Here is a 27,476-nt window from a genome sequence, read left to right as displayed (position 1 = left end):
TTATGACATTTTTGGGCAGCAGGTTATTGTTAACTTTATTCATTATTTTAGCGGTTTGAACATTTACTAAATCAGCAAATTTTACTATTTGTGATTTTAAAAATAAGGGATTTGTATGTTCTCTATAAGCGGCATTATGAATTATCCTCACTGATCTTTTTTGCAGTGCATTTAGCGAGTGAAGATTGCTTTTCTAGTTTTTACCCCATAACTCCACAAAATAAGTCAGATATGGTAAGACCACAGAACAGTAAAGAGTGCGGAGTGATTTTTGATCAAGAACAAATTTTGCTTTATTCAATATTGAAGTAGTTCTCGCCACCTTATGTTGTATATTTTTGATGTGAGATTTCCAGATCATTTTGTCATCTATTATGATCCCCAGAAATGTATTTTCGTTCACCCTTTCAATGTCCGCTCTGTCTATTTGTATTTGGTCGTACGTGTCATTTCTCCTGTTATCAAATAGCATTATTTTAGTTTTACTTAAGTTCAGGGATACACATATTTTTTGCTTTTGTGATAGCTCAAATATCTAAACCACTATACCAACATAAACAACACAAAAAAAGGGTTGTTTTACATCAAAATAAGTTATTTACAAATATAACACCATTAGCTATTTACAATTTTCACATTTGGAACTGAACTATGTGTGTGTGCGTTAAAATTTCCCTACAATGTGTAACCTTCTGCACGCTACACTCCTCCACACTCTCTCACTTCCTCCTTCCTGTCATGTGTGATTCTTCGATCGATATGACCCTGCCAAGCTCTTATAAAATGCACTTTTGCTCATTATTATGGCTTAAAATTGTTCTAAAAGTGACATCCATTAGTGGGGCGTTGCGTCATCACTTCTCTTGTGAAAAAAACGTAAAAGATTTATAAATATGTTGTTGAGTAGGATTTATAAAAACGTATAATTACGTCTTCGGTATTGAATGGGTTAAGTGAATTTCCAAAAAGTAAGATTCTTTATTTATAAATGGAATATTTTCATCCTTTGAGCATAGAAAACCTGTTTACAACCCTCTAAATGCGGGTTTTAACATAATTAGAGCCCCTCTAGACATGAAATAACACCCCTTTTGTCACCTTTACACTCCAATTACCCAATATGTAAGACATAAGAAGAGAAAATAAGCCATTTAAGACATAAGTAAGACTTGTGCTCGTGTGTGTTGCTGTAAAGGACAGGAAGTGATGTTGGGGGGTTCAGAGTTGAGTTTTAGATTGGTGTAGATTACAGATTATTGTGCCTGTTGTGAGATAATTGAAACCTGCAATAAAAGCCTGTTGTTCTGGTGATCAAGTCTGGTGGCAAACATTCCAGCAACATTACTGACAATGTAGGCAAGGAGAGCTATAAACTGCATTTCAGTTTGCTTTATTGAAACGATCTCTGATTTTAAACAACAGAAAAGACAACAGACAAAGAAACAAACATTGTCTGACCAAAAAATATGTGTGTTGTTTTATCCACCGTTCAATTATTTAACACAAAAAAGTCATTTTCCTCAATCAGTCCTATTTCCCAACGTTTATGACTGTAAGAGTGACAATCACGTCATGACTCATCGGTCAGCTTGTGATACTCAGCTACTAATTTGATGTTTCTCAGACGAGCCTTGTTGTTAAATGGGAATTGCATACTGATCATCACACACGGATGAGTGTGATGCCTGGAAATAATCCTCCCCTTCTCTCATTCACACGCCGCTGTGTTCCATTGGAGTGAGCGGGCCTTCAACTGTGTCCCACCCCCTCCGCTCCCCATCGTCCATTGGAATTGTTTCACTGCTGCAAGTTTTAGGTTGCTGCAAGATTTAAGAGTTCAGGCAGGAGCATCACCAAGATCTGTTTTTTTTTCATTTATTTTATCATTTCATTATTTTTTTTGTTACTAAGTTTTTTGAATATGTTCCACCTGCATGCATGCCTTTTATTGTACAGTAGGTACCTGCAATTTTGCAGATTGTTCAACAATAAAACATTTTTTAAACCTTTTTTTTTCTCAGAAAATAGGCCATTTTTTCCGCAGAAAACACATCCCATTCACCATAGTCCGTAATAACATATCAACAATGTATAAATACTGTACATCGGAACCTTGGTTAGCATTGTAATATCATAGGGAAAAATAATGTCATTTTAGTGGCATAAAGCTGAAATATTAAAGAAAGATGTTTTTTTTTAAGTTGTAATATTTTGAAAAACAAACAGAAGTTGTAATTTTTGGATAATTAGGTTGAGGAAAATGTTATAATGGTCAAAATATTATGGGAATAAAGTAATAATTACGAGAAGAAAATTTACAAGACGAAAGTAAAAATTTGTTAAAATTTTAAAGTAACAAAAAAAAACAGTAGTAATGAAAAACTCTTTTTTTAATGGTCATAATATTATGAGAAATGAATAAAGTTGTCTTTTTTGGCAATTTAAGTTGGGGAAAAAGTTCTAACATCATGGAATAAAGTCAAAATATTATGAGAAGAAAATTTACCAAGATTATTTAAGAAGAAAGGAATATTTGGAAAATTAAAACAAAAACAAAAGCAGAAATGAAAATAAACAGCTTTAATTTTATGAGAACGATGTCAAAATATTAAGAGAAAAAAAGTCAAATTATGAGGTGAAAAAAAACAACTAATTTTTAAGCAAACAAACTCACAATATTATGAGGAAAAAAAATATCATTTTAGTAGCATACAGTTAAAATTATAAATGTTTAAATAAAAATTTAAGTCCAAATATTATGAGAAATAAACAAAAATAATAAAGTTGTAAATTTTGGAAAATTAAGTTGTGGAAAACGTTGTAATATGGGAATAAAGTCAAAATATTATGTGAATAAAGTCAGAATATTGTGAGAGGAAAATGTATAAAGATTAATTAATATTATGGGAATAAAGTCATAATATTCAGAGAAAAAAATTACAAAGACTATTGGAGAAGGCAGTTGAAATATGTGGAAAATTAAAAAAAAAAAAAAAAAAAACACCAGCAAAAATGGAGGAAAAAGAGCGAAGTTGATACTAATGTGTTTTTTTCCCTATATCGCAAAGCTGAGATGCAAGGTTATTTTTAATATATGTAACTTCTTCACATCTCACAAAATATCAATTATAAATATAAAGTGGCCCTTTGAATCCTTTTATTTTTCGCTACGTGGCCCTCATTAGAAAAACTGGACACTCCTGTTGTATCACCTCATCCTCCTGACGCTGTGTGTGACTGCATAAAGGTGAGCTTTGATGACACCTGTGAGAATGTGTTGAGTGCAAGGTGCATTTTGCGTACTTAACAAATTACTTTGCAATTTGTGGGCGTGACTAGTCTCAGACATTTTCTGAATTTGATTTAAGCGACCTCGTTATTGAACTTTCACAGCAAATCTGAACATTTATGACGTCGGTTTTTAAAACTGATATATTAAAATGCTTATTAAGTGCTTGGGGCCCTGGTACAACATTCCCACTCACCCCCCCCCCCCCGTGGTAAAAGGCAGACCATTCCTAATCACCTTTTTTGAAGTAAAAATGTGTCACAATGAAAGCTGTTGTTTTTTCTTAGTTAAATGTAAACAAACATTGAATAAATCTTCACGTGTCGGCAACCTGACCATCAAAGCGTAAATGAGGAAACCATAAAAGCTCAATCAGGTCTGATATCCTGTGAGAGGACAAATTGGGACTTGCAAGGAAGGGACAGAGATCTTGATGAGGATCCCAGATGGCCTCAATCCCGTCCCATGGTGAGTCTCGGTCTGAGTTGGAAGGCAGGGGTGTCCACACTTTTTCCAGCGAGGGCCGCATAGTGAAAAATGGGAGGATGCAGCTTTCCCACGTTGATACAGTAATTTGTAAAGCAACACATGCTAAGAAGTTACAGTTTATATTTTTCAAGAAAAAAACTGCAACCCAGCTTTGTCATATAAGTGAAAAAGCTCATTACTGATAGCAACTTTGCTCCATTTTTGCTGGTGTTTTTAAATTTTCCAAATATTCCAACTTCCTTCTCAATCATCTTGACACATTTTCTTCTCATATTTGACTTTAATCTCATAATATTAGAATTTTTCCACAACCTAATTTTCCAAAAAATTCTTTTCTCTCATAAAAGAAAAGTACAAAATGATTTTTCAAAAATGATATTTTTTCTCGAAATATGAAAATGTAGACTTTTTTTCCGTTAGAATCCGATTTCCTACTCGTCATATTTTGACTTTATTCTCGTAAAATTACAGATGTTTTTTTTGTTTCATTTCTGCTGTTGTTTTTTTTAATTTTCCAATTATTTCAGCTTTCTTCCTGTAAATTTTCCTCTCATAATTATGACTTTATTGTCATAATATGTTGGCTTTATTCTTGTAATGTTCTAATTTTTCTGCAACCTAATTGTCCAAAAATTACAAATTGATTCCTTTTGTTTGTTTCTCATATTAGGACTTTTTTTTTTTTAAAAGAGGCATTTTTTAAATATTTCAACTCTATGCCACTAAAAGAATATTATTTTTCCTCATAATACTAAAATTGCAACATTTTTTCTCATTTTTTCACATAACTTCATTTTTTTTATTACAGCTGTTTTTTTTCCCCCAAATATTTGACTTTTATTCTTGTAAATTTTCCTGTCATAATTATGACTTTATTCCCATAATATTATAACTTAACCTCATTTTGTAAAGATTACAACTTTATTTTTTTTGTTTGTTTCTCATAATATTCTGACTTTTTAAAAGGGAGGCATTTAAAAAAAAATCTCTATGCTACTAAAATCATATTATTTTTCCTCATAATACTACAATTGAAACTTTTTATCTTGTTGAAATATACATTTTTTGTCATGATGTTTTGACTGGGCTGCACGGTGGACTAGTGGTTAGCATGTTGGCCACACATCAGGAGATCAGGAAGATCTGAGTTCTACTTTGCATGTTCTCATGGGTCTTCTCTGGGTACTTCGGTTTCCTCCCACGTTAACTGGCTACTCTAAACTGTCCATAGGTATGAATGTGAGTGTGAATGGTTGTTTGTCTTTATGTGCCCTGTGATTGGCTGGCAACCAGTCCAGGGTGTACCCCGCCTCTCGCCCGAAGTCAGCTGGGATAGGCTCCAGCATACCCGCGACCCTAATGAGGATAAGCGGCATAGAAAATGGATGGATGGAATATTTTGACTGTATTCTCGTAAATCTCCAGCTGTTCTTTTCATTTCTGCTGTTTTTTAATTTTCCAACTATTTCAACTTTGTTCCTGCAAATGTTGTTTTTGTAATTCTGACTTTATTTCCATAATATTTTGACTTTATTCTTGTAACATTGTAACTTTTACCACAACCTAGCTTTCCAAAAATGTAAAAATAGCTTCTTTCTTTAATATTTCAACTTTATGCTCCGAAAATGACGTTATTTTTCCCTATAATATTCCAATTTATAATTTTCGTAAAATGACCACTTTTTTCTCGGTAGAGTACATATTTTTTTCTCTTAATATTTTGACTTTATTCTTGTAAAATTACTGCTGATTTTTTCATTTTTGCTGTTGTTGTTATTTTTTTGTTTTCTTGTCAAATTATATTTTTAGAATGTGCCCCCGGCCGCAAATGGCCCCTTGTAAGGGCTTTGTATGCTTGTCATTGGCAGAACATGCACTCTTTGCCTCATTGCATCATCCTGGCTCATCAGGGCTGGAATAAATATGAAGAATCCAGAAGATGCAATCCTATTGTAATGGTTTCTTTGTTTCAGACGTGCTTAAGTTCCATTGAGGAACTGAGCATGTTTGTATTCAACATGCCTGAAAAAGAGTAGGAAAAAGCTGAATTTATTTCATCCTACTCCTTCTCCAGGCAAGATGTTATATGGAGTTTAAAATGAGGGAGCCAGGGGAGCCCAGGGAGAAGCTGACGTCTCTGCAGCGCCCCGGCAGGCACCAATGAATGCGTTTCTCAGGGAAAACTTGTATTGGTACATGTTTGTATATTTCTGAGGTAAACCCTTTGAGTGTTAAATTGCTGTGTGATGAGTTTAGCATTATTTGTGAGATGACATCGTGAGACTGTTATATTGTTGTACATAATGACCTCCTGCGATTTCCAATGGATTTACAAGCTTGTTGTGAGTGCTCGCGATTGGCTCCTGCCGAAGAAAGAGCTGCAGTTCCTCACTGACTCGCAAGTGGCACAGTATTTAAACAATTAGTAGTAGTTTTGAAGTAAAGGAGATGTCACGAGATTAGAATTCAGCCATAAATTAGCCGCCCCTCTGTATAAACCGCAAGATTCAAAGTTTAAGAAAAAAGTAGCGACTTATACACCAGAAATTACGGTAATCTAACGAGAAAAAGGTAATTTTACGTGAATAAAGTCATAATATTATAGGGAAAAATAACAGCATTTTAGGAGTATAAAGTTGAAATTTGAAAGAAAGACGCTATTTTTTTTTAAAAGTCGTAATATTATGAAAACAAAGAAAATAAATAAAACTGTAATTTTTGGAAAAGTTAGAATATTATTTAAATAAAGTCATAATATTACAAGAAAAAAAATTACAAAGAATATTTAAGAAAAAAGTTGAAATATTTTGAAAATGAAAAAAAACTACAGCAAAAATGAAAAAACAGCTGTAATTTTACAAGAATAAAGTCAAAATATTGAGATAAAAAAAGTCATATTCTAATGCGAAAAAGTCTCAATTTTAAGCAAATAAACTTGTAATATTATGAGAAATGAAATATCATTTTAGTAACAAAGTTGAAATATTTTTTTTAAATATCTTTTTTTAAAGGTCATAATATTATAAGAAACAAACACAAAGAATAAAGTTGTCATTTTTGGAAAATTAGGCTGTGGAAAAAGTTAGAATATAATGTAAATAAAGTCATAATATTACGGGAAGAAAATATACAAAGATTATTTAAGAAGAAAGTTGAAATATTTCGAAAATGAAAAAAAAACTACAGCAAAAATGTGAAAAAAAAACAGAATCAAGTCAAAATATTATGGAAAAAATGTCATAATTACAAGAGGAAAATTTTAAAAAGTTGAAATTGTTGGAAAATAAAAAATAACAGCAGCAATGAAAAAAACAGCTGTAATTTTACAAGAATAAAGTCAAAATATTAAGATAAAAAAGTCATATTCTAATGAGAAAAAGTCTCAATTTTAAGCAAATAAACTTGTAATATTATGAGAAAAAAAACATTTTAGTAACCAAGTTGAAATATTTTTTTTAAATATCTTTTTTTAAAAGTCATAATATTATGAGAAACAAACACAAAGAATAAAGTTGTCGTTTTTGGAAAATTAGGCTGTGGAAAAAGTTAGAATATAATGTAAATAAAGTCATAATATTATAGGAAGAAAATGTACAAAGATTATTTAAGAAGAAAGTTGAAATATATCGAAAATGAAAAAAAAACTACAGCAAAAATGTGGAAAAAAAGAGCAAAGAGTGAGGCTGATACAAACAGGCGTTTTCACCGATGTGACAAAGTTGAGATGCAGTTTTTTTCTTGAAATCTATGTAAGTTCTTAGCATAAAAATCTACATGTGTTGCTGATGTATGTAAGTATATCGGTGGTGTTATTGTGGCAAATATCACACAGGTGGATAAAAAAGATGCCATTATTGGAACCAGCGCATGTTATATCATGTATTGACCCACTCTAACATGATTTGGTTGCAGGAAATAAAAAAATAAAAAGTATTTTAGCCAGCAAACAGCTGCTGTCAGGCGTACTAATGCAGAGGTGGAAGTGGAGTTAGACAGGTGCACAACTTGTCTCCCCCTGACAGGTGGAACAACGTCGCAGTTGCCACTGAGAATGACTACTTCCTGTTGTGTAAGTGAGGTGCTTGACCTTTAGGTGCTTTGTGATTGACCGGAGTGTCACTCGCGGCTCTAATAGGACGTATTTAGCCTGCTGAGACACACGCGGGCAGATTGTTTTAACATCTTTCTTTTTCAGACCGCTGATGTCAGCAGACTTTTCCTTGGGATCCCACGTGTCCTCGTGATGACTCGGCATCTTTTGTTTCATCCGCCACCTCTGTGTAAGTACAAGCATACTGTAAACATATGAAATATGTCATATTTGTAGGGATGTCTATTATTCAATTAAACTCAATGAATAATTGTATTTTTATTAGGAGTATTAACTGCACTCTTTGCTCTTTTTTCTTCCCATTTTGGCTGGGTTATATTTCCAAATATATCAGCTTTCTTCAATAATTTTCGTAAATGTTTTTTCTTATAATATTTGGACTTTATTCTCAGAATATTGTAACTTTTTCCACAAACTAATTTTTAAAAATTACAACTTAATTTTTTGGGTTGTTTTTCATAATATCATGACTTAAAAAAATATTTCAACTCTATGCTGATAAAATTATATTATTTTTCCTCATAATATTAGGAGTGTATTTGCTAAAATTTGATGCTTTTTTTCTTGTTAGAATACAACTTTTTTCTCTTGATATTTTGACTTTATTCTTGTAAGAGTACTCGGGCTGTCAAAAATAGCGCGTTAACGGCGGTAACAAATTTATTTAATTAATTACGTTAAAAGTTTTAGCGTAATTAACGCACGCGCACCATGTCAAGCCACCCCACGCTGTTGTGGTGACAAAAGGGGGCACAATAGCGTCTCCACGGAGTGTGACGCTCTTTTGTAACTAATATTCTGACCTGAACACATCAACAGCAGTGCAATTCCACCACCATGTAGTGTACAGTATGTATCTCCACCTCACAAACACGTCTCTAGTCCTGAGCGAGGCGCATTCAGGGACACTCCGAAATCACAGCAAAAAGCATGATTTACTTTTTCTGTTCATTTGAATCTGTTAATACGTACAAATATATCATGTAATTTATCTTTTTGTTCATAAAAAATACATATGCACACAGAGCTGCTAAATGGTGATTAATCATGATTAATTAATTTGAAACTGTGATTAATTTGATTTAAAAAAGTAATCATTTCCTAGAACTAAAAATTACAGATTTTTTTTCATTTTTGCATATTTTTCCAATGTTTCTTCTTGTTTTTCAGCTGTTTTTATTAAATTTTCCAACTATTTCAACTTTGTTCTTGTAAATTTTCTTCTCGGAATTATGAGTTTTTTATGACTTGTAATTTTTACTTCATTCTTGTAAATTAACAGCTTCTTTTTTTTTTTTTACATTTCTGTTGTTGTTTTTTTTTATTTTCCAATTATTTAATCTTTCTTCTTGTAAATTTCCTTCTCGTAATTACATTATTTCCATCATATTAAACTTTCTTTTTGTAAATTCTTCTCTTGTAATTATGACTTTTTTCCATTTATTCTCGTAACATTCTAACTTTTTCCGCAACCTAATTTTCCCCAAATTACATATTTATTGGTTGTTTTATTTGTTTTTCATAATATTACGACTTTTAAAAAATCACGTCTTTCTTTAAGATTTCAACCTTATGCTACTAAAATGACGTTATTTTTCCTTCCCTGTAATATTACGATGTTATTCTCGTAAAATTGCGACTTTTTCTTGTTAGATTGCAATTAATATTTACTTTATTCTTCTACAATTACTGCAGATTTTTCCATTTTTGTATTTTTTTTTTTTTTACTTGTTAAATTAAAACGGTTCCCCGAGCTGCACTTTGGACACCCCTGATGTAAAACTCCAATCATAAAACTATAAAAATCTGTTTTGTTGAAACATTTTTGAGAGCCAACCGCTGATGACATCATAGACAGGTGACGGACCAGGAGCCGGTTCCCGCCTCCTGGTCCGACGTATTAGCAAGCGAGGACGTTTTGTGATCAAATTCCATGAAGAACTAGGGATGCTCCGATCGTTTGGCCACCGATTATTATCGGCTGATTTCCCTAAAAAACACGGAAATGCCGTATGCCGATGAATGCCTTTCAAAGCCGATCCCAAAAAGAGATCGCCCCACGGCGGCGACGTAACCAGTCAAGTCATGTTAACACAAACATGACATGAATGTGCATGTGTGCTGTGTCACCTCGGGTTGCCAACACCCTATTGAGCCGACAAGGGACGCACTTTGTCTTGTTTGCCGCGAGAATCAACGCTAGTCTGTGAAATCGGTATCGGAATGGGCAGCATAAAACCCTGATCAGAGCATCCCTATTAGTGTGTTAGTGTGTTAATAACACGACAAGACACGCACCATGTTGTACGCCAACAGGAGAATGCACGCACACCGAGGTAAATGTTCTACGTTAAACCAAAAAACACGCTAACCGGGGCGTACGCTATGAATTTTGCTGCTAATTTTAAAAAAAGTCTTGTTTTATCATACTATTGTGATTTGGTCTTGAGAAGAGATCAGGTACCTCTCTCCTGTGAGTGGGTCAAAGGTTAAATCAATTCAGCGTGCTGTCTCTATCTGCTCCTGCTGTGACAAAGCCATCAGCTTACTTCCTGTTGAGGGGACAAATGTCCAGCGCTCTCTCCCTCTCTGGTGGACACGGTCTGGCCTTGTCGTCAGCAGCCTCTGACATTGGGATGTTTTTTCACTCCTCCTTCTCATGGATGTAAATCAGAGCGTCGCAGGGACTCGGTTCAAAGACGCCGCGTTAAACGGAGCAGAGACTGAAGTGCTGACATCACTGACGTGTTGCTTTATGGCAGGCGAGGGCCACGTTGGAAAAATGACAGGATGTAAGGGCCACTTTGATATTTGAACTGCATGTGTAACTGCATCTCAGCTTTGTCATGTGAGTGAAAAAGCATATTATTACTATCAACTTCACTCTTTGCTCTTTTTCCCCATTTTTGCTGTATTATATTGCAAGTAGTTCAACGTTCTTCTTAAATAATCTTTGTTGATGGTGGTTCAGAAACCGGAAGGTTGCCTCCAGTGCTGCCCACACTGCTGAATGAATGTTTGGTGACGGTCGGAGAGGCCGTCGGCTGCCATGTTTCCGTCTGACTGCCCCAGGGCAGCTGTACCTACAGATGTAGTTTACCACCACCAGTGTGTGACTGCAGAGCTGAATAATGGCTTCACTTCAATGCGAAGCGCTTTGGGGGCCTTGAAAAGCGCTATCAAATCTAATCCAAAAGAAAAAAAACAAATTTGGTTTGTTTTTCAAGGCAATAATATGACTTTTAAAAAATAATGTCATTTTTTTGTGTAATATTTTAACTCTGTGCTAAAATGCATCTACATTTTCCTCTCATAATATTATGACTTTACGACCATAATATTATAACTTTTTCCACAACTTAATTTTCCAAAAATTACAGCTTTCTTACATTGTTTTTCTTTGTTTCTCAAAATATTATGACTTTTTAAAAAATAAGTTGTTTTTTTTTTTGTTTTTTTTACAAATATTTCAATTCTAATGCTACTAAAATGATATTCCTAAAAAATGATCAACTATATTCCTACTAAAATGATATATAATATTACGAGTTTATTTGCATAAAATCTAGACTTTTGCTCCTGTTAGAATTTATTTTTCTCTTAGTAACTTGACTTTAATTCTCATGAAATTAAATGTATTTATTCTCATAAAAATAAATGTTCCTCTCGCAATAATGATTTTATTTCCATAATATTTAGACATCATTCTTGTAACTTTTTCCACAAGCTAATTTTCCAGAAATTACAGCTTTGTTTGTTGTTTTGTTTGTTTTTCATAATATTACGACTGAAAAAAGATATATTTTTTTACATTTCAACTTTATCCTACTAAAATGACGTTATTTTCCCCTATAATATTACAATATTATTTTCGTAAAATTATGACTTTTTGTCATTGGATTACATCTTTTTTTCTCATAATATTTTGATGTTATTTGTGTAAAAATTACTGCTGATGTTTCCATTTTTGCAGTTGTTGTTTTTTGGGTAAATGATATTTTCAGAATGTGCCGCAGGCCAATAAAAAATTGGCCCCCAGGCTGCACTGACACCCCTGCTCTCGAGGACAATCGGTGACTGGTAACGATTACAATTGTCCATTTTGTATTTTTTTCGGAAGGAAAGTGTCCTGCACATTGATCTGCTTGCATATTTAATGAATACAATTTAAAAGATTAGCTTAAACTACCTTGAACAGCTTTTGTTAGAATTAGACTTTACCATGAAAAATTATCATTTTAGTTCTTCAAAATTCTTTTTACAGATTTTGTTACTTCTTATTCCGACTATCACGCCCTCTGAAAAAGTGCATCGTTCATTTCCTCTGCAGTAAGTTCACTGGTTTATTTTTCTGTATATTGTATGATATTTCAACTAGGATTGAATGGGGTTCAATTCTCAGCACCGTCCTGGTACCTCGGGGGTGAACAAAGTGTGGCCTGGAGGCAAAATCTGCAGTAATTTTACTACAATAAAGTCAAACTATGAAGAGAAAAAAGTTGTAATCTACCAAGAAAAAGTAGTGATTTTATGACAATAAACTTGTAGTATTATGAGGAAAAATAATATCATTTTAGGAGCATGAAGTTACAATGTTAAAGAAAAGTGATGTTATTTTTTTAAAGTAAACAAACAAAACAACAAATAATGTTGGATATTGGGGGAAAATTACTGTAGGTTGTAGAAAAAGTTCTAATATTCTGCGAATTAAGTCAAAATATTATGGGAATAAAGTTATTCTGAAAGAAAAAAATCCAAGGAAGTTGAAATGGTTGGACAATTAAAACAAAAAAACAACAGCAGAAATGCAAAAAAAAAAAGCTGTAATTTTACAAGAATAAAATCAAAATATTAAGAGAAAATAGTTGAAATATTAAAGAAAAGATTGTATTTTTTTAAAGTTGCCAAAAATCAAAGAATAAAGTTGTCATTTTTTGAAAATTAGGTTGTGGAAAGTGTGATAATAAATATTATGGGAATAAAGTTATAATAATGAGAAGAAAATAAACCGGAAGGTGGTTGAAATATTTTGAAAATGCAAAAACAAAAAGCAAAGAAGTTTATAGTGACAATGACACGGCTGAGCTGCAGTGTTTTTCTTGAACTACGGTTTAGCATAGAACTTCTTAGCATATCTTTACAAAATATCAAAGTGGCAAAGTTGGACCCTTTCATTTTTCACTAGTTTTCATTCTCATTTTCATTTGAATTGCGATACACCGACTACACATTCCAAGCTACAGCCTAGTAACTGAAAGCAACCTTGAAAGTATTTTGTGTCCACTAGAAGAACAAGTCATCCAAACACAACAACACGTGTCTTTATTGCTAATTGTGGCTGCAACACTTCTTGTTGATGAATGCCGCCAAGACAAAGGCCATAAATGTTGGCAGGATGGGGCAGGGTGGGGGTGCAGAGGGGTTCAGGGATGCAGCTGTTGTGAGCGAATTAGCAAGACCCTCGGCACCCCCCTCCAACCACAACACCATGTTACCTCCCACACAAGGACACCGTGGAAAAAGGAGTACAGTAACCCCTCGTTTATCGCGGTTCATTAGTCCCGTGATCAGTCAATTTCCCTCAAGTACTATTCCTTATTTATAAATGGAATATTTTTGTGTTTTAAGAGCATAGAAAACCTGTTTATAACCTTCTAAATACAGTTTTTAACATTATTGGAGGCCTCTAGACATGAACTAACACCCCTATAGTCACCTTTACACTCCTATTACCTAAAATGGTAGACATAATAAGAGAAAATAAGCCATTTAAGACATAAATCATCCTCATGCTGGTGTCTGGTGCTTGTGTCTCACCAAGCATTACAGTAACACTACTGACACCTAGTGACCCGTATAGAATACTACATTTCATCAACGTCATTGAATACCTCCTTCTGAATGCCTTATATTTGGATTTTAGTTGATTTCGTCATTTTTATGCTTGAAACTGCTTCATTTAGGCAAGAAATATGTAACATTTGCTTAAACGTGGATCTTTTTTTTTACAAATAGGCCGTGTTCAACCACGAAACAGCATGATTCATGAATGAATACATTTCTGAAAAACAGTGAAAGAGTGAAGCCGCAAAATTGTATTTTGTACCCGACAACTAGTTGAACAGGGGTGTCCAAAGTGCAGCCCGGGACACATTCTAAAAATATGCACATTCTAAAAATATAACAAGAAAACTAAAAAACAAAACAAAACAACAACAACAACAGAAAAAATTGAAAAATTGGCAGTAATTTGACAAGAATGAAGTCAAAATATCAAGAAAAAAATGTTTAATTTATTGAAAAAAAGCCTAAATTTTCCAAGAATAACATCATAATATTATGAGGAAAAATCTCAAAAAGTCATTTTAGTAGCATAAACTTTTTGTTAAGACTTTCTTTTAAAGTTGTAATAATATGAAAAACAAACAAAACTAATGAAGTTGCAATTTGTGGAAAATTAGGTTGTGGAAGATGTTATGATCTTATGAGAATAAAGTCAAAATATTGTTGGAATAAAGTCATAATTACAAGAAGGAAATTCACATGAAGAAAGTTGAAATAGTTGGAAAATAAAAACAAAAAAACAGCTGTAATTTTATGAGAATAAAGTCAAAATATTGAGAGAAAAAAGTTGTATTCTAACAGGAAAAAAAAACAAATTTTCTGAGAATAAACTCCAAATATGAGGAAAAATAATGTCATTTTAATAGCATAGAGTTGAAATATTAAAGAGAAAAATGTTATTTTTTAAACGTCCTAATATTATGAGAAACAAACAAACGTAAATATAGTTGTCATTTATGGAAATGAAGTTGCAGAAAAAGTCTTAATACGGGAATAAAATCATAGTATTACGAGAATAAAATTGACAAAGATTATTTGAGAAGGAAGTTGAAATATTTGAAAAAAAACAGCAAAAATTAGGAACAAACAAAAGAGCAAAGAACAAAATTGCTACTAATAATAGGCTTTTTCACCGATATCACAAAACTGAGATGCATTTTTTTCTTGAAATATACTGCATATAACTCCTGAGCATCTTTGATATTAATTGGTAGTATTTTAGTAAAAAGGTGTTCCACGTGTTGTGTGTTATATCCACCACCATTTTACTTGAAGCACGCTGGACCAGTGTTACCAGTAAACATGCGGCTAGGCATCTTTTCTAAGGATGTTCGTTTTTTGTTTTTTTATTCTGCCAAATGAATCACCCGTAAAACATTTCTCACCTGAATATTTCCTGAAAAATGAAGCAAGAAGTGACCGTGTGTCATCGTATGTGTCACAAATATTGTCTGTGATTCTGCTTCAATCTTCGAGTTCTCCAAGTTCCACCAAGATAAGTCAGAGATGCTGATTGATTGCTGCGATAATGCTGTGTTGCGCTGCAGAAAAGATGAAACAGGCATCCCTCACCATTTGGTGGCTCAAATTTAAGCAAACTGTACATATTATTGGCCTAAATTAAGCATTTTCAAGCATAAAAATGACGTGATATGTCTTGGTGGTGTAGTATTCTACACTGGCCATTAGAGGTCAGTAATGTTACCGTAGCGACGGGTGTATTGTGTAGTTCTGAGCTGCTGTTCAGAGTGTGGTCTGTAGAGGGCAGTGATGTTTTACATGCTGGGTTAGAGCTAGCTTTTAGGAAATGACTCCGTAGAACAGTGCTTAGAGGATGAGATGCCTTCTTTAAGGAAACTTTGGATGCGAGAGCACAGAGCTTGATGGCGCTCCAGCAGGACCTCAGTTGGCAAACGAAGACCGGCAATCCAGTCCGACGAAGCCAACCACTTTTCAGGCTATCTGTGTTAGTCCGAATGTCACGCACACACGGGCGAGTGTCCAGCGTTTGCCCACATTAGGCGCCGCCCGACCGATGATCACATCACGAGCTTCAAAAACTCGCCGCACCCAACCAAGTGCAGCACCAAACTGAAGCTTTTAACATGCCACCCCAGCGAAATATTTATCTATCTAGCTATCCATCTCAACACACACCTGCTGTGAAGCCAATGGACAGCATCAGCATTAAGCTTCTCGACATGGCCGCAAACAACACTGCACAACTCGCGCAAGAAAACACCCGAGAAATCCAGCACCGCGTCCGCCCACCGCCACCTCCGCACTCCTCCACATTAGCGCCACCGTACCACCCACCACTCCCTGCCACCCCAAAAAATGCGGCTCACATTGAAGTTACAGAGATGTCCGCCATCACTTAGTGTAAAGTATTAAGTACACAAGGCATGTTAGCAGCTATATCGGCTTTCGTTATAGCAAAACAAAACAATACCAATATTAACCAATTTTTATGTCAATATTGGGCAGATAATATTGGTGGGCCGATATTATCGAACATCCCTAATATATACTGTACATACAGTATATGACTTTGTGTTGTTATTGGTGGTTGGCGTCAACATTTCAGCCTTTTCTCATTGTGCCTTTTGCTCTATTTTTACCATTTGTACTGTTCTTTTAAATTTTATGCCGAGCCGTGTGCTCAGGCACCTCACTCTCGCTCACTCTCTTTCGCTTGCCGCTGAACGCTTGTTGTTGCGGGGCAAGTAGAGCAGGTGTACGTGCGCTGGTCCCGGGTTTTGGGGATTGGGTTCCTGTCTGCGGGCAAGGAGTACGGGTGTGTTCAGCGTTCAAAATGCATGCTTGTTGGTCACTTTCCAGGAGGGGAGAGCACTGATTTAATAATAGGTTTTTATTTCTAACAATCTCTCGATCGACTATTAGCTCGTGATCGCCGGGTTGGTGACCTCTGCCGAAGAAGAGACCGAGGAAGCGATGTACTGTTCATGCTGAGTTTTGAGAATCTGCCTGTAATTTTGTAGTGGTTGTTTTTTTGGCAACACCTCGTGGCCACAATACTTTTGAGTTGAGAGTGTTGTGCTGCACTTAGGCACACAAATTTAATCATAACACAAATACGGGATGCTTCTCTCAGTTAATCTGCTGTGGAGACTACGTGTCTGTAAGTAATGTGCAACTATAATGATATTGATACCTGTGTGCATGGAGAATTGAGAAAATGCGATACCAGCAAACCAGCCGCCAAGTTAACCTCACGTTAACCTCATTACCATGTCCTGGTAATATAGGTGTGGCGTCTCCCTATTATGTCCCTGGTGGGTTGTTGTTGTTGCCGGGCGTCTGCCCGGTGGCAAAACAGCTCGTTAGTGTGCACTCTTCCCATGGAATGACACAATCTTTGGGAGAGAGATGTCAGATGTCAACTGCAGCGGAGATTTGCTTCCAACAAAGAAGAGAAATGTGCAATGCAGGCGTCTACCAGTGATATTTACTACACATTGTCCAGTATTAGTGTACACACAATAAACAGGGAAGTATTTATAAGAGATGTGAATGTACATTTGTATCATACAACACTTTCCAGCTCACTTATTCATGACAAGTTGCTTCAAAACGTGCAGTAATTACACCAATGCCAAACTTCTTTAATAGACTTTTAAAAAGCAAATATAAGAAAGTAAATGAAACCAAAGGTGGTGACTAGGCCATTCACACATTTATGCTTTATCCGTCTCCAATAAATAAATAAAGTGCTCCACATACAGCTGGATTCAAATCAGTGAACTCACTATTGTTCATTTTATATAGTATAGACACAGTATAGTGTAAAATATGTCCCCTGTCCAAATATACAGTATAGTATTAACTAATTATCTACTTAGAACGTTTCTACGACTTGAATATGGAGTTAAATGATTGAACCGCAAGGATGACTTTTCTGAATACAGTAATCCCTCGTGCATCGCGGTTAATTGGTCCCGGACCCAAATGTGGTCTGGTTCTGGTTCCAGACCTGACCGTGATAAGTGAATTTCCACAAAGTAGGAGTCCTTATTTATAAATGTAATGAAATGAAAACCTGTTTATGACCTTCTAAAATATGTTTTTTAACATTATTAGAGCCCTCTTGACATGAAATAACACCCCTATAGTCACCTTTACACTTGTATTACCGAATATAGTAGACATAAACATGGAAAATAAGCCGTTTAAGACATAAATAAAACTTGTGCTCGTGTTGCAATAAATGTTTTCCACACACGTGGACAGGAAGTGACAGGGGTTCAGAGGAGAGTTTTAGCGGGATTATGGCCTCAACAGTAGACCGTGTTATGATTATGATGTTTTTATTAGGGCTGTCAATCGATTTAAATATTTAATCACGCTTAATCACATTTTTGTCCATAGTTAACTCATAATTAATCGCAGATGAAAAAGGCTTGTATCTACAAGTAGGGACGTAAATCTCTTTGTGGTAAACGATTCGATACGCAACTGCAATAACTACAAATGTGATGTTTTATTTTATTCCAAAAATAATATACAATTAGAAATCACACAGTTTTTGTATGTTTCCTGCGAGCGGCAACAGTCCTTGAACGCACCTTCTAACTTTGTCCCACGCTGCACAGCACTACTACAGTACTATTACTACTAGTATACTGTACTTTTACCCTTTTTCTTTCGCCTCACATTTGGTTCCATTTGGTTCTGATACTATGTGGGAATGCATGAAGGTAAGATTTGATGACCTTATTGAGTGCTAGTGTGCATATTTGTTCGGTACACAACCTCTCTGAGAAGCAGTCCAGGCTCCTACTGGTGGATGGTGGATTCAAAAATCAAAATTTTGGATTCAAAATTAGAAATACCCCGGTGCTTAAATGCTTAATGCCAGCCGAGATTTGTCCCATTTTGTTTGACCGTCCTTGAACACACCTTCTTGAATGCTGCACAAATAGATACTATTCATCTCCAAGAGAAATTCACACAGATGGACTACTACACTGTATTTTCACCCTTTTTCCTTCACTTCATATTCACTCCCAAAAGGTGAAACTATGTGGGAATGCATAAAGGTAAGATTTGATGACCTTATTGAGTGCTCACGTGCAATTTGCGGTACACAACCTCTTTGGAAAAGAAGTCCAGCCCTGTATTCTGTATTCTGTATTCATTTCATGCTTTTAATTTGATGTTGTTCCTGTCATAGTTTTACACAATATACAATAAGTAAGATAAATTAGATTGCTATAATGTACGTATGTTTTACTGATGTGATGATGACTAGCTAGTGCACTGCTAATTCTAGCTAAATCCACAGACATAGACTAAATGTTTATATATATCCGGCAGCCATATTGGATGGGTCAAGGCTGCCATGTAAATGAATACAAGTCAGTGTACTTACTTTCATAAAGCACCTTTTTACAAAGAAATTTAAGTTAATTCCTCTCATTTATACATTCAAACACACACTAATATACTTGGGAAGCACAGAAAAAGTGATTGTTGCTTTTGTACAATGTGATTGTGATTATTTATGGTGCCTAACTTGTGATTGTGATTATTTATGGTGCCTAACTGTTTCCCAAGTACTGTATATTAGGGCGTGTGTGAATGTATAAAGTTGACCCATCCAATATGGCGGCGTATCGCAGCAGTGGACAAACCCACTCAATGCGGCGTCTATGTCTATGGCTAAATCTACCGCTAGCAGGCGTCTTATCTGGCTAGCGCTGAATTGAAGAAGCGCCCACATAGCTGTCCTCGGCTATGCCTGCTGTTAACGTGCAGCTCATACCCAATTGTAGCTCGCAGTTCCAAGCAAAAAATCAGCCCAGAGATGGCTCGCTTCTAAAAAAAAACACTCCTTAGTTGGGACAATTGTATGCCAAGGTACCACTGTATAAATGTCAATTAAAAATTCCGTCAGTGGTTCAGTAACTTCTCGCTTCTCTCTGGCAAGTTGACGATGACGTAGTCCGTGATAGTTCCAATCACAGCGATAGTAGATACAAATAACTTTGGTCTTGCTGCCAGAGTCATCTGCCAGGGCTTTGAAGCTAAATTTACCAATCAAAATACCCCCTTCTTTCTGCTCAATATTTGCTCCAACTTGTAGCTACAGCTGGCAACGACGGCGTTGGCCGAGGGACAAAGGGGACGCGCGCACGTTAATTGCGCATCAAAAAAATTGTGCTGATAAAGTAAACTTGCTTTAATGCGTTAATGAGGTGTTAAATTTGACAGCCCTAGTTATTATTATTGCGCCTGTTGTGAGATAATGTTTCACCATTTTTTTATGTTGCACCTACTGACACCTGGTGACCAGTGTAGAATACTGCATATCACAATTTGAATGGGTTTTCTGAATGCCTGATATTTGTAGTTTAGTTCATTTTAGCAATTTTCATGCTGGAAAATGCTTCATTTAGGCAACAGAAATCATTTAAATATGCATTTTTTGATAAATAATAGGTCATATTCATCCACAAAGACAGCTTGATTTATTGATTCATACTTTAAAAAAAAAAAAACGTGAGTGAAGCCGCAAAATTCGAAGCGCGATGTGGCGAGGGACGACTGTACCCACAGATCTTTCTGACAATCCTCAAACTACACTACATTTATTTATTTTGATTTTAAGCCATACAGAAGAGGGGCACTCTAAACATAAATTAAAAGTAAAAACAATCACATTGGGACTGCAAATAGTTGAATTTTTGAGGCAAAACAGAGTAAAAGGGAAAAAAATGTATTAAAAGTAAAACACTAAGCTTTTAAAAACTATTGTGGTAAAGTAAAACATAATTTTAAAAAAGTGTGTAGTGTACAGTGTTTTTATTTTATTTAACTACAGGTGATCCTCGGTTTACGACCTTCCGTGGTTACAAACGCGGTCCCATAAATTCATAAAAAGCGTAACTGTGGTCCTTAAACACGAGACTCGATCGGGTTACAGCGCGCACCAGCGGAAGAATACGCGCCACGTGCAACACAAGAATACAGCCTGCATGGGCACACGTCGCTTATTACAGGGGTGTCCTAACTTTTGTCCTGCCAGGGCCACATAGTGAAAAATGAAAGGATGCAACTCGATATGCTAAGAAGTTATGTACAATACAAGAAAAAACTGCATCTCCGCTTTGTGATTTAAGTGGAAAAAGGGTATTATTCCTATCAACTTTGGTCTTTGCCCTTTTTTCCTCATTTTTGCTGTTGCTTTTTTTCCCCAAATATTCTAACTTCATCTTCTAAAGTCAATTACTGTATCTTTTCGTATTATTATGACTTTATGGCCGTATTAAAACTTCATCCCCAACCTAATTTTCCAATTTGCAATTACATTTTTTTTCTGAAATATAACATTATTTGTCCCTGTAATAATTAAGAGTTTATTTTCGTAAAGTCACCACTTTTTTTCTCGTTAGAATACGACTTTTTTATCTTCACATTTTGACTTTATTGTCATGAAATGAGAGCTTTTTTTCCCATTTCTGTTGCTGGTTTTTTTTTTTTTTTTCCCACTATGTCATCTTTCTTCATGTAAATTTTCTTCTCGTAATTATGACTTTATTCCCAAAATATTTTGACTTTATTCTCGGAACATTGTAACTTTTTCCGCAACCTAATTTTCCAAAAATTCGTTGTTTTGGTTATTTTTCATAATACTACCACTAAAAATAATGTCTTTTAATATTTCTACAATGACATAATTTTTCTTCCCAATATGAAGATGTTATTCTTGTAAAACTACACTTTTTTTCTCTTAACATTTTGACTTTATTTATTTATTTTTGAAGTTTTCTTGTTAAATTCTATTTTTTTAGAATTCAGTTCACTTTTTACACTTTGTTATGTCTTCCAAGCGTCAGTGCGCCAAAGACAAGGAAAGCCATCACCGCTCATCATCACATCACATTGGCCGCTCTTTTGGTCCCAACTGCTCGACGAAGATAACGATTTTTGACTGCTAATGAATACTAAAGGGGGCGGAAGTCATTGACAACCCGAGGCCCCCCTGTGTGTTTTATTCTTGCTTTCAGGATTGATGCTCATAATGGACTTTGTTCGTGGGGAGTCTCTGAATTGTCACTCAAGGCATCCCTTTTTTCTACTCCTTGTGACTATTTCTATCCCTGCAAAGTAAATCTGTCGCTTACCTAGCCCCGAGAGGTCAGAGGTCAAATGTCACAGTGCCGTGTGTGTTTGCAGCTGCCAGCGAGGCACAACTGCAGTCGTTACTTCCCTGCTAGAGAAGCAATGACACGCACTGCAATATACAGTATTGTACAAACAGTACATCTGCCTTATTCCACCAAGTAGACCTGAATATTTATGTGTATGTGTGTGTAGGGGAGGGGTTGTTTGCAGCCAGAGCTCCAGGACCACTACGACCACTGGCAGGAGCAGTCGGTGGGCTCTTGAATGGCGTAGATGACCCAGGTGGAGTTGCCGCTGCAGTAGAGCTGCACCGAGCGCCGCTGCAGGCCCATCTCTCGACAGCACTTGCAGAAGCGAGCGTACGTGTTGATGTTGTAGTTGTAGATGCTGGCCGATGGACACTTCCCGTCACATGACACAATGTTCACCTGCAGCACAGAGACAACAAGATGGCGGCAGAAGAATATCATTGGCATTCGCTGTTACGAGCTATACGAATTACAATTATAATACATTCCGGTTCCCAGTATATTATATTGTAATGCAAACAGGTGCAGTTGCACTCAAAATTATTCAACCCTGCTTGTAACTTCTACTTAAACTTTAGAAACTTGCAGTAGTTTGCATACAAATTGATTATGTAGCGTCTAGAGCAGGGGGGTCTTTTTCCACCAAGGGCCACATGCTGAAAAATGAAAGTTTGATATTTTGTAAAGCAATACATGTAGATCACGCTAGTAAGTTGTGTATATTTCAAGAAAAAAGTGCATGTGAAAATAGCCTATTATTGGTATGAACTTCAGTATTTACTCTTTTTTTCCTCATTTTTGCTGCTGTTTTTTCCCCCAAAATATTTCAACTTTCTTCTTAAATAATCTTTGTAAATTTTGTTCTCAACATATTATCACTTTATTTACATAATACAGTAGACGCCCCTAACATGTAAATAATCCGTTCCGAGAACCTTTATGTTATAGGGATTTTATGTTATACGAAGCGTAAAATACATGTAAATAGCCTCATCCGTTCCAAGATCTTCCCAAACTCACACCTTTGGGCCTTCAAAATATTCAAAGTCCACCAAATATGGTGGGAAAATATAAGAAAATGTTAGCATAAACATAGTAGAGTAACATTCCAATATAAAATAAGTTAAATAAGGTATAATGGTCGATGGGGAACGGCCGTATAGTCTAGCAACATCACTTCATTTCATACCACCGTCATGCTTCTGGATCATTTCCTCCTCGACAACTTTTCCCTTTTTTTCTTCTCACTTACACTTGGTTTAGGGCCCATGACTCCGCTAATTTTAACACAAAGAAAAGTAAACAAATTAAAAAGAGATTTCAATGCGTGCGAACTAGTTTAAGGGCGACTAAGATGAGGAAGGGAGCTCACACACAAACTGGACGCGCTGGATAAGTCAGCCAATGAGATAAGAGCGTAGGCGGTGCCCCGATAATCAGCAAATGAGATGAGAGTGTAGGCGGTGCCCCGATAATCAGCCAATGAGAGCGTGAAGCCAGAAGGCGTCACCAAGTGTACTGTTAGTCTCTCCGTCGCTTGCATGGACTTGACGCTTTACGTTATATGGAATTCCTTACGTAATACGATGCGAAAAATGTACATAAATTCTTTACGTTCAGTGGAATTTACGTAAAAGGAGGTTTACGTTATTCGAGGTACTACTGTATTTTGACTTTAATCTCATAATATTAGAATTTTTTTCCGCAACGAAATTTTCCAAAAATGATACATTTATTTTGTTTTGGTTTCAAATAATATTACAACTTAAAAAAAAATTTTCCTTAATATTTAAACTCTATACTACTAAAATGACATTATTTTTCCTCAAGATATAACGAGTTGAGTCTCATTAGAATCCGACTTTTTTCTCTTTTTTTCATGAAATTACAGCATTTTTTTTCATTCCTGCTGAGGTTTGTTTTCAATTTTCAACTTTCAAAATGTTCTTCTCGTAATTATGACCCTATTCCTATAATATTTAGACTTTATTTCCATAATATTAGAACTTTTGCCCCAACGTCATTTTCCCCAATTTTAGTTTGTTTCTTATGATATTACGACTTAAAAAAAAAAATCTTTAATATATTAACTCTATGCTATTAAAATGACATTACTTGTCCTCATCTTCCGTGTCTATTTTTTGTCTTGTTGGAAACAACTTTTTTCTCTTAATATTTTGACTTTGATGTAAAATTACAGCTGTTTTTTTCCATTTGTGCTGTATTTTCCAACTATTGCAACTTTCTTCTCTCGTAATTATGACTTCATTCCCATAATATTTTGTCTTCATTGCAGTACCCTTAGAACTTTTCCCGCAACCTAAATTTCCCAAAATTTCAGCTTTGCTTGTTTTTCAGAATATTACAACTTAAAAAATAATGTGCCTTCAATATTTCAACTTTATGCTGCTAAAATGACACTATTTTTCCTCATAATATTGCAATGTCATTCTCGTAAAATTACAACTTTTGCTTAATAGATTACAACTTTTTTCTCTTAATATTTTGACTTTATTCTTGAAAAATGACTTCAGATTTTTCAATTTTTTACGTTTTTTTTTTTTTAAGATCCATCCATCCATTTTCTATGACGCTTCTCCTCACTAGGGTCGTGGGTATGCTGGAGCCTATCCCAGCTGACTTGGGCGAGAGGCGGGGTGCACCCTGGACTGATCGCCAGCCAATCGCAGGGCACATATAGACAAACAACCATTCACACTCACATTCATACCTATGGACAATTTAGAGTCACCAATTAACCTAACATGCATGTTTTTGGAATGTGGGAGGAAACCGGAGTATCCCGAGAAAACCCACGCACGAGGAGAACATGCAAACTCCACACAGAAATGCCCAAACGGAGATTCGACCCCATCTCCTGACTGTGTGGCCAACATGCTAACCACCAGGCCACCTTGGATTGCTTTTAGCATCTTAAAAATGTATAAAAGTGGTCCCCAGCATCCTTTCATTTTTCTGTATGCGGGTAAAGAGTAAAGTTTGGCCACCCCCAACTTATGATAGGATGGTTAGTTTTGTTGTATCCATTTATTACCCTAAATTGATGACCAAAGGAGTGAGTGAGTGAGTGAGTAAGTGACTCACGTACCGGCCGGTTACTGCGACAGTCATTCTTCCTGATAGTCATCCTGACGGTCACCTTCTGACAGGGCTTCCCGTCTTCTTTGCCTGTTCACAAACCAAACCAGTTGGGACAAAAAGACGTCAGTCAACAAGAGCAACAACCTGTGCTACAACACAGCAAACACCACGAGGAGGCACAGCGCCACAAAGACGGATGAAGAGAAAGAGGAGCACTGACGGTTATCATGCACAAGCTGTGGGACTAAATGCATGTGACGAGAGGCGAGGTCAAATACTATACCCGCATCTACTACCCACAAGGCATGCTGGGTAACCTGGTGGTAGTGTTTATTAATACTACCTCAATTGTTTAATCACTGATGATCAAACAGTGCTGAATGTGCTAATACAAATACTTAATGCAGGGGGTCCAAAGCGCGGGCTGGGGGCCATTTGCGACCCACAGAAGTTTTTTTTATTGGCCCATTATTGGCACATTGTTAAAATATAATAATTAAAAAAGAAAATAACAGCAAAAATGGAAAAATCTGCAGTAATTTTACAAGAATAAAGTCAAAATATTAAGACAAAAATGTTGTAATCTAACGGGAAAATGTCATAATTTTACAGGAAGCTAACTTCTTTTTAGTAGTACAAAGTTGAAATATTACAGAAAGACATTTTTTAAGTTGTCATACTACAAAAAAAAAAACAAAAGAAATAATGTTGTCATTTTTAGAAAATTAGGTTCCGGAAAAAGATATGTTACGAGAATAAAGTCAAAAGATTATAGGAATAAAGCCATAATTACAAGAAGAGAATTTACGAAAATTATTTGAGAAGGAAGTTGAAATGTTTGGGGAAAAAAAATTGCATAAATAAATCCACGGCACATGCTACAAATATAATTGAACAAAAAACAGTAGGAAAAAAGGGGAAAATCTGCAATCATTTTACAAGAATAAAGTCAAAATATTAAGAGAAACAATGCAATCTAACAAGTCGTAATGTTATGAGCAAAAAGTCATTTAGTAGCATAAAGTTGAAAAGATTTTAGAGATAAAATCATAAAAAGATATTAAAGATGTTATTTTTTTTAGTTGTAGTATGAAAAACAAATAGAACAACAAATAAAGTTGTAATTTTAAAAAATGAGGTTGTGAAAAAAGTTGTAATGTTACAAGTAGTCAATGGGAGTAAAGTCATAAAATTATGAGGAGAAAATTTACAAAGACTATTTTAGATGAACGTTGAAATATTTGGAAAATTTACAAAAAAATCTACAAAAAGAGGAAAAGAGCAAAGACTGAAATTGATACTAATAATAGGCTTTTTCGCCTATATCACAAAGCTGAGCGATAACTTCTTCGCGTATCTACAAAATAGCAAAGTGGCCTTTCATTTTTCGCTATGTGGCCCTCACTGGAAAAAGTTTGGACACCCCTGCTTTAACGTTCCGTATTACAAACACTACTGTGTATTCATATCATTAGTATGACTGTATGACACAGGTGGTCCGAGGTTTAGGACGTGTGATCCCATTCCATTGTGCGAGTATACTGTGTGTAATCGTTGAGGGTGTCCTTCTATTTTGCGTTCAGACATTTCAATCCTGAGTGATGAGCTCTAAATACAACTGCAGCCATCAGGCAGCCACGGAATCAACTCAATGAATCCCTTTGTTGTCAGAGACAGGCGGCACAGCCAGGTTTCGAGTTACGTGGGAGTCGGTGAGAGCCGAGCTCCCACGAATGGGTGGTCTGTCCCGTCATATTTCTTTCAAAGTAATGGTCTCGTTCGTGTGCACATTGTCCAAGCTCGGGTTATATCTCAAAAGTCTGGACATGTGGTTATTGGTTTGTAATTGAAGTTATAGTACTGATTATAATTCTGCAAGGTACTTGAACCGGTACCCTGTGGGTCCCTGCGGATTGAGCTATTGATTTACACACAACAACTTACTCAAAATAAGGGTGACTTGAACATGTTTTAAGAATCAGGAAAGCAAGTGTGTATGTGGCAATATGAGAAAATAACCTTGGCCCATCCAGGAAGTGCGAATGATGAGTCACTCGTCATGTTTCCTGTCAGCGCTATGCCTCACATAACGACTTATGCTCTCTGGAGCGCTGGAAGCAAACAAGCAGCATGCAAATCTTCTACAGCCACTACTTGAAAATGGACACAAACAGCATCTCATTATCACTATCAACTATGGCAGGGGTGTGCAAAGTGCGGCCCGCAAAAATAACCAGCAAAAATGTTAAAATCAGCAGCGTTTTACTTGAATAAGGTATAATATTAAGAAAAAAACTTGTAATCGAGTGTCAACAAGTCCAAATTTTACGCGAATAATAATAATAATATTATGAGGAAAGAAAACTTAATTTTAGTAGCAGGAAGTTGAAATACAAATTTTAAAAAAGACGTTTAAAGAATCATAACATTAGGAGAAACAAACAAAATGAATAAAGTTGTAATT

At 35.5% G+C, this 27,476-nt stretch overlaps 1 protein-coding gene across 2 annotated transcripts in view; it reads right to left on the bottom strand.

The window, feature by feature from the left end:
- Window positions 1-17,222: 17,222 nt before the first annotated feature.
- Window positions 17,223-27,476, bottom strand: part of otog (otogelin) — an 83,847-nt gene continuing 73,593 nt past the window's right edge. For both annotated transcript variants that reach the window (XM_054771615.1, XM_054771617.1), the window contains 2 exons: window positions 25,020-25,099; window positions 17,223-22,309 (listed from right to left, as the gene is read on the bottom strand). In XM_054771615.1, the coding sequence (XP_054627590.1) occupies window positions 22,109-22,309; window positions 25,020-25,099 (281 nt within the window). In that variant the 3' untranslated portion in view covers window positions 17,223-22,108. The remainder of the gene's footprint in view (window positions 22,310-25,019; window positions 25,100-27,476) is intronic.

This window comes from Dunckerocampus dactyliophorus, chromosome 3 (genome assembly GCF_027744805.1).
Source record: "Dunckerocampus dactyliophorus isolate RoL2022-P2 chromosome 3, RoL_Ddac_1.1, whole genome shotgun sequence".
In the NCBI taxonomy this organism is placed as follows: domain Eukaryota; kingdom Metazoa; phylum Chordata; class Actinopteri; order Syngnathiformes; family Syngnathidae; genus Dunckerocampus; species Dunckerocampus dactyliophorus.
This window is presented reverse-complemented; position numbering and strand designations above follow the sequence as displayed.